The following is an 8,194-nucleotide window of genomic DNA, read 5'->3' as shown; positions in this document are numbered from 1 at the left end:
AAAGTAGCTCTACTACGCGTCTTCGCGTTGTTTTTAACGCATCGAGCGTTACTTCTAACGGCACATCGTTAAATGATCATTTAAACGCCGGGCCGAAATTACAAACCGATCTCATGTCGGTCATCCTACGGTCAATGGCGTAGATACAAATACGTCTATTCATCCGATATCGCGAAAATGTATCGCCAGATTCACATCGATGCGCGTGATATAGATTATCAACGGATCTTGTGGAAGTCATCGCTGTCGGAGCCGCTCATCGATTATCAATTACTAACGGTTACGTATGGAATGTCGTGTGCTCCGTTTCTAGCCCTTCGGGTATTAAAACAACTCGTCATCGACGAAGGTCAACACTTTCAGCTCGCAGTTCCTATCCTAAGCTATAATATTTATGTCGACGACTTACTTTTCGGAGCTGACGATACCATTCAAATTCGGCAAGCGCGCGATCAATTAAACTCTATGTTAAAGCGCGGCGATTCGTATTACGGAAATGGGCGAGCAGCTCGCCCTCTCTTCTCGAGGATATCGAAATCGCAGATTACGGTCTAGCCACAAACAAACCTCTGGCTGAAGATGAACAAATTAAAATCCTCGGAATCGGGTGGAATCCGGCAAACGATATTTTCGAGTTTCGCGTGTCGCTGGCTGATAACGCCCCGGAAACAAAGCGTACGATCTTGTCCGCAATCGCAAAACTTTACGATCCGCTTGGGTGGGTCACTCCAGTCACGATTACCGCTAAAATATTTATGCAGCAACTCTGGCGACTTAAAAGCGGTTGGGATGACGCGATTTCCGAGCTACACATCGTAAAGTGGAGAGAAATCTATTGGCTGCTCTCACATCTCAATAATTTGTGAATAATACGCTGGATCGGTCATGGATAGGATACAAGTCACGCCGAAATCCACGGATCGGACGCATCATCTACACATGCATATGCCGCATGTGTTTATATCAAAATCATTTCGTCATCTGATCAAATCACGACAACTTTTCTAGTCGGTAAATCAAAGGTCGCGCCATTAAAATCTCTNNNNAGTTCGTTCGCGGATCGAACGGTTACAAGGATATTCCGTGCCATTGCTGGACAGATTCCACGATCGTGCTCGCGTGGGTAAGTCAACCTCCTTCGCGATGGAAGACTTTTGTAGCCAATCGCGTTAATGACATTCAGACTCCTCTTCCAAACGTCGAATGGCGGCATGTATCAACAGAGGACAACCCCTCAGATTGCGCTTCGCGCGGAATATTTGGCGATGAAATTATCAATCGCGAGCTATGGTGGCAGGGACCTCCATGGCTGTTCTTCGATTCCGATAAATGGCCGTGTAACAATGAGCGTCTTCCTGAGGAAGCGCCTCTCGAAGAAAAGGTTAGTTCGCTACAATGCTCTCAATCGCTCTTTAAATGGGACCTCGCTTCTAAATATTCATCGTGGCCAAAGTTAATTCGCGTCACCGCGTATATCAATAAATTCGTACATAACTGTCGTAGTAATCGCTCTTGTCGTGACACAAGCTCATTGTCGTTTTCGTTTTTGTCGTCTCATTATCCGGCATCACAAAATATTGCGCTTTCTGCATACGACTGCAACAATGCCAGAACTTTCTGGATTAAGAAAATTCAAGCCGACTTATTTCCGACGGAAATAAACGCGCTGTCAAAAAATCAGAGCCTCTCGTCGAGAAGCTCACTTCTCTCTCTTCGACCGTTCCTTGACCGGGAAATTTAATTTGCGCTCGTAATATCGTCAAATCTGTAATTCACAAATGTGTTGTGTATATTCACGAACGCGCGGCGATTCCAACACAAATCATGGGAGATCTTCCCGAACATCGCGTGACAGCGGCAATCCGATGTTTTTTGCATTGCGGCCTCGATTACGCAGGACCCGTGCAATTCGTGCCTCCGCTGGACGAGGTATTACGTCGCGTAAAGCATACATCGCGCTCTTTATCTGCCTTGCGACAAAAGCAATACATTTGGCTGTAAGTGGGAACTGGGCCGAGTGACGCAATGTCATCCCGGTTCCGACGGCTTCGTACGGGTCGTCACCGTCAAGACGGCCACCTCGGAATTCAAAAGACCGATCGTAAAATTATGCGTTTTACCTATCAATAGTGAGGCGACGAGCAATTAGGCATCTTCGCTGCGTTGCGTTTCATTTATTGTAATTCATTAGACTTAAGCACAAAATTGTCAAAAGGCGAGCGTCATACCGCCAAGACGGGCGGCTGATTCACGGTGCTAAACCATATCGAAAAAAAAGGGGGGAGTCATTTTTCGTTATATCGTTAATTGTGGCGTGCGCTCTTGTCATTCAATGCTACTGTCGTGTGGCGATAAAAATTTATTCGCACAACTGCACATGCGAGAAAGCGGCCGCGCCGATAGTACGGGCGCCGCCGCTGCGCGGCGCGCGCCGGGCTAGCTTACCCGTGAGCCAAAAGGCGCTCGAGCGGCTACATATACGCCGCGTTCAGCTACTACCGGGCACCTCCGCTAGGCGTCATACGCAGGGTATGCTTTTCTGTGGGCAAAAGTCAACCCACAGGGAAGATAAGCAGGCTCCCCGTGGAGTCGAGACACTCAGTAATTAGCGCATCTTTGCTACGACAACAAGATACGACACGGCGCCTAGTCGCCTCGATCAGACCACGAAGAAGCCTCAAGCCGTCAACACGAAGGACGCAAGGAAGAATTCTCCTCGGGAAAAAGAAATAGGAGTGCGAAAGCACACAAGGCCAGCGCCTCTACATCTCTTGACTCGGAGAAAACCGGAGGCGCATCCTCGCCTTCGCCCGGCGCTCAGCGCCAACCGCTCGGCGCATCCTCGCCTTCGCCTGGCGCCCTACGCCAACCTTCCGGCGCCAAGTCGCCTCCTCCGGGCGCCCTGCGCCACAGTTCCGGCGGACCCTCGCCTTGGCCCGGCGCTACTCGCCACAGCACCGGCGGATTCTCGCCTCGGCCTGGCGCTACTCGCCACAGCTCCGGCGCCAAGTCGCCTCCTCCTGGCGCCCGGCGCCACAGCTCCGGCGAATCCTCGCCTTGGCCTGGCGCTACTCGCCACAGCTCCGGCGCATCCTCGCCTCAGTCTGGCGTACATCGCCACAGCTCCGGTGAATCATCGCTTCGACCGGGCGCCACGCGCCCCAGCTCCGGCCATTCACCCACACGTCAGAGACCTCGCGTCCTGAGCATCGTCTCGGCCCATCATCTACCGCGGCTGTCGGGGAAACGGCGCCATTATAGCACCGAGCGTGCTAGCAGCAAGCGTCCTCGGCGGAGCAAGGACGGAAAGGAAGCAGGGCCTCCAACCCAGGAACCGCACAGGCGGGAGCCGGTGTCCGATATTGGACCGACGTTGGAACTTCATCCGACGTCCCCAATCACACTCTCATCCTCCGACGAAGGTCAAGGAAGGCCAAGGACACCCCGCCTTAGGGAGCCATCACCAGACCTATTAGATTCGTGGTTTCTGCCAGCTTGGGACCCTCCGAAATACCGCTCGGTGGAGACTTAGACGGAGGAACAGAAGTCGACATGTGAGCAAGGATCGCAGACGTGCGGAAACACGTACTCCAAAACCGACCAGGCCACGCAAACGAGAAAGCGTGGGGGACAACGCCGATACGTCCCTATCAATTATTTTAGACCATGTAAATATGTAAAGGAAATATAATGAGTTACTACTATTAAGCCTTAATCATTTACGGCCCAAACCTAAGCGATTCCTACCTCCCAAGCGATCACATTAATATAAGTAAGTGTAGACGGTACAAAGTGGTGACCCCGACGTGATCATGGAAGGGCAGGAGCAGGTTACTCGCTTAACGGTCAAAGCCCCTCCGTTTTGGCCGGACAAACCCGAATTATGGTTCGCACAGTTAGAAAGCCAATTAACCCTAGGAGGTATAACGCAGGATACGACTAAATATTCATACGTGCTGGCTCACTTGGAGACCAGATACGCTCGCGAGATCCAAGATATCGTAATGCAACCTCCGGCTCAAGGAAAATACGAGGCAGTTAAAAGAGCTTTAACCCAGCGGTTGACAGCCACACAGGAGCAACGCATCCGCCAGCTACTTGAGCACGAAGAGCTCGGTGATAGGAAACCTTCGCAGTTCCTGCGACACTTACAGACCCTCGCCAACAATAACGTCCCTGAGCAACTCCTACGTACCTTGTGGTTAGGTCGGTTACCGCAACAGGCGCAAGTTATCCTCGCCACCCGAACGGAAGATCGGTTAGAGGATGTCGCGGAACAAGCCGATAGAATCACAGAAGTGACCAGTCGCATGACTGTGGCTGTTGCCACGGCGACACAACCATCGATAGAGGATCAAATTAAAGCATTAACGCAGCAAGTCGAGATGCTGTCCGCACAAATCCGAGAACGGCACAGTCGCTCAAGGAGCCGAGCTAGGAATCAAGCTCCTAGAGAAAGGTCCTCGAGTCGGGTACATAAACGAAGAGAGGCAAACAAAGACGATGGGCAGTGCTTCTTCCACCAACGTTTCGGGGTGGAAGCAAAGAAATGCCGTCAACCATGCACCTTCAAGAAGGAAAACACGGAGGGCAGTCGTTGATGGCGGCCAACGACATTGACCCAAGTCCTCGCCGCCTCATAATGACCGACAGTAAAACAAAAACCCCGTATTTGATAGACACCGGATCCGACGTCTGTGTGTATCCTCGAAGCATGGTCAAAAACACGTGGCGAACAGATACTTACCAACTATATGCGGCAAACAGATCCGTAATTCGCACGTACGGACAAATAACCCTAGAACCCGACTTCGAATTAAGAAGAAAGTTCTTGTGGAGGTTCACGATAGCCGAAGTAACCCAACCAATAATAGGCGCCGACTTCCTGTCATATTTTCACTTGATCCCAGACCTACGGGAGGGACGTTTGATCGACGGAAAAACCGGGTTATCGTCGAGAAAATCTCGGAGTACTGCGATAGGGGAAAGCATCAAGGCAGTCGCGAGCCGGACGAACTATCATGAGCTTTTTGCCGAATTCCCAGAAATATTAAAACCCTTAGGGGTTATGAAAGAGATATCTCATGCGACGAGGCATCATATCCAGACAATACCGGGGCCACCTGAAGGGTGTCGCCCCCGCCGACTCGCTCCTCACAAACTAAAGGCAGCAAAAGCCGAGTTCGAACTGTTGCAACAGGAAGGAGTGACCCAGCCGTCAAAAAGTCCATGGGCCGCGCCCCTACACATGGCACCCAAGAAGGAGAATTCTTGGCGCCCATGCGGGGATTACCGCAAACTAAACGCACGAACCATACCGGACCGATATCCGATCCCGCATATAGAGGATTTCACGCAAAATCTGGAAGGGAGGAAAATCTTCTTGACGATAGATTTGGTGAGAGCGTATAACCAAATCCCGATTCACCCAGAAGACATTCCAAAGACGGCGATTACAATGCCGTTCGGATTATTTGAGTACAAGTATATGCCATTTGGGCTACGAAACGCAGCACAGACTTTCCAGCGTTTTATCAACAAGGTGTTGCATGGCCTGGATTTTTGCTACGCCTACATTGACGATATCCTGGTGGCCTCCAAGTCGAGAGAAGAGCACGAGAAACACCTGCGAAAGCTGTTCCAACGACTAAACAACTAGGGGTTAAGAATAAACGGTGAAGAACACGTCAAGTTCCTGGGATATGTGGTAACGAAAGAGGGAACGAAGCCCTTACCAAAGAGAGTCCAGGCAATACAGGAATTCCCGAAACCTGCAACGGTAAGGCAGATGCGCCAGTTCCTGGGGATGTTAAATTTTTACAGAAGGTTCAACCCCGGAGCAGCCGTGGACCAAGCCAAGTTAAACGACACACTGGCGGGCCCAAAGAAGAAAGGTAAGGCGCCGATCCAGTGGACAATGGAGTTGGAGGAAGCCTTCGAGAGAACCAAAGATAGCCTCTCACGGGCCACCTTATTAGCGCATCCCGACCCACGGAGCAAGCTAGCCGTGACCACGGATGCCTCCGATAATGCAATAGGGGCAGTAGTTCAGCAACAAAGCGGGCAAATCTGGCAACCGCTGGCATTTATGAGTAAGAAGTTGAGCCCCGCACAAAGAAAATACAGCCCCTACGACAGGGAGCTGTTAGCCGTCTACCTAGCGGTAAAATACTACAGACATTTATTGGAAGGGCGAGAATTTACCATCTATACCGACCACAAACCGATAACATACGCCTTTAAACAAGACCCGCTACGAAGCTCTCCACAGCAGGCACGGCATCTAGAATTCATAGCACAATTCACAACGGACATCCAACATATTTCGGGGAAAGATAATGTAGTGGCAGACGCTCTATCAAGGGTAGAAGGCATACAAGAAGCAATTAACTTCGAAAAGTTAGCGGAATCACAGAGAAACGACGAGGAATTGCAGCGAGTCCTACAGTCGGGGACAGCGTTAAAATTAAAAAAAATACCGATCCCCGGGACTAAGGTTGCTCTCTATTGCGACATAGACCCACAGACTCCACGACCCTTCGTGATTCAACCATATCGCAGGCAAGTGTTTCAGTCGTTGCATGGTTTATCACACCCAGGAGTAAAAGCTACAGTGAAGCTAATCACGCAACGTTACGTATGGCCCGGGGTACAAAAAGATTGCCGGAAGTGGGCACAAGCGTGCTTGCAATGCCAACAAGCAAAAACAACAAGGCATAACAAGGCACAAATAGGAACTTTCCGAACGCCGACACACAGGTTCGAGCATATCCACATCGACATCGTAGGGCCGATGCCAGTGTCAAAAAGATACAGATACTGCTTGACGTTAATAGATCGATTCTCTAGATGACCGGAAGCGATACCAGTCCCGGACATAGCGGCAGACACCATAGCAAGCAGCATCTTCGCCAATTAGATGGCAAGGTTCGGCGTCCCAAAGTACATAACCACGGACCAGGGGCGGCAGTTCGAAGCAGACCTGTTCAAACGGCTAACACAACTAACAGGGACAACGCATTATAGAACAACAGCGTACAATCCAGCAGCCAACGGCATGGTCGAGCGATTCCACCGTCAATTAAAAACTGCCATTAAATGTCACCAAACTGAGAAATGGGTCGAGATTCTTCCCGTAGTGCTAATGGGCATTCGAGCTGCTTGGAAAGAAGACTTACAAGCAACAGCAGCCGAGATAGTGTACGGAGAGCCAATTAGACTACCCGGGCAATTCCTGCAACAAAGCAATAAGCAGGACATAGTAGAGGAACCCGAAGACATGCTAAAGCAGCTTAAAAAAAATCTACGAGACGTAAGACCACGAGAAGTAAAAAGACACGGGCAAGCAACACCATTTGTATTCCAGAATATGGAAACAGCAACCCACGCCTTCCTACGTAGAGAACTACTGAGAGGAACCCTGCAGCCGCCATACGAAGGACCCTTCCAAATAATAAAGAGAGGAGAAAAGGTAATCACCTTACGCAAAAATGGGAAGGACATCAACGTCTCAATAGACAGAATAAAACCGGTATATACTCTACAAGAAAGCGACAGGGAAGATGATAGACAAGAAACAGTACTGCAGGAACCGCCTGAAAAAGAACAGAAGACACGGAGCAGACGAACCTCACGCCCGCCAGTTCGTTTTCAATTACCGTGACAATAATACAGCGAAGGGGGTCCTGTGGCGATAAAAATTTATTCGCACAACTGCACATGCGAGAAAGCGGCCGCGCCGATAGTACGGGCGCCGCCGCTGCGCGGCGCGCGCCGGGCTAGCTTACCCGTGAGCCGAAAGACGCTCAGGCGGCTACATATACGTCGCGTACAGCTAGTACCGAGCACCTCCGCTAGGCGTCATACGCCGGGTATGCTTTTCCGTGGGCAAAAGTCAATCCACAGGGAAGATAAGCAGGCTCCCCGTGGAGTCGAGACACTCAGCAATTAGCGCATCTTCAAAGGAAATATAATGAGTTACTACTATTAAGCCTTAATCATTTACGACCCGAACCTAAGCGATTCCTACCTCCCAAGCGATCACATTAATATAAATAAGCGTAGACGCTACAGTCGTATCAATTATTTCGGAACTATCGTTCCAAGGCGGGCGGTATGTTCAAGATTGAAACGTTTAATTTAATCGATAAATTTAAACTGTAAATTCAACCGACAAATCTGAACGGTAAGAGCC

General features: G+C 50.2%; 2 protein-coding genes across 2 annotated transcripts; both read left to right on the top strand.

Annotated features, from left to right (window-relative positions):
* Positions 1–3,812: 3,812 nt before the first annotated feature.
* Positions 3,813–4,601, top strand: LOC115243157. The gene has a single exon (XM_029819908.1). The coding sequence runs from the start codon at positions 3,813–3,815 to the stop codon at positions 4,599–4,601; it is 789 nt and encodes a 262-aa protein (XP_029675768.1).
* A 2,318-nt stretch (positions 4,602–6,919) lies between these two features.
* LOC115243155 lies at positions 6,920–7,663 on the top strand. The gene has a single exon (XM_029819907.1). The coding sequence runs from the start codon at positions 6,920–6,922 to the stop codon at positions 7,661–7,663; it is 744 nt and encodes a 247-aa protein (XP_029675767.1).
* Positions 7,664–8,194: the final 531 nt, after the last annotated feature.

This window comes from Formica exsecta, unplaced genomic scaffold, assembly GCF_003651465.1.
Source record: "Formica exsecta isolate Colony F162 unplaced genomic scaffold, ASM365146v1 scaffold694, whole genome shotgun sequence".
Taxonomy (NCBI): Eukaryota; Metazoa; Arthropoda; class Insecta; order Hymenoptera; family Formicidae; genus Formica; species Formica exsecta.
The sequence above is the reverse complement of the archived record's forward strand: the minus strand, read 5'-3'. Positions and strand labels throughout refer to the sequence as shown.

What these genes read in the sequence shown, in the direction of transcription:
- LOC115243157 (XM_029819908.1), top strand. Translation starts at nt 3,813, where the DNA reads ATGGAAGGGCAGGAGCAGGTTACTCGCTTAACGGTCAAAGCCCCTCCG.
- LOC115243155 (XM_029819907.1), top strand. Translation starts at nt 6,920, where the DNA reads ATGGCAAGGTTCGGCGTCCCAAAGTACATAACCACGGACCAGGGGCGG.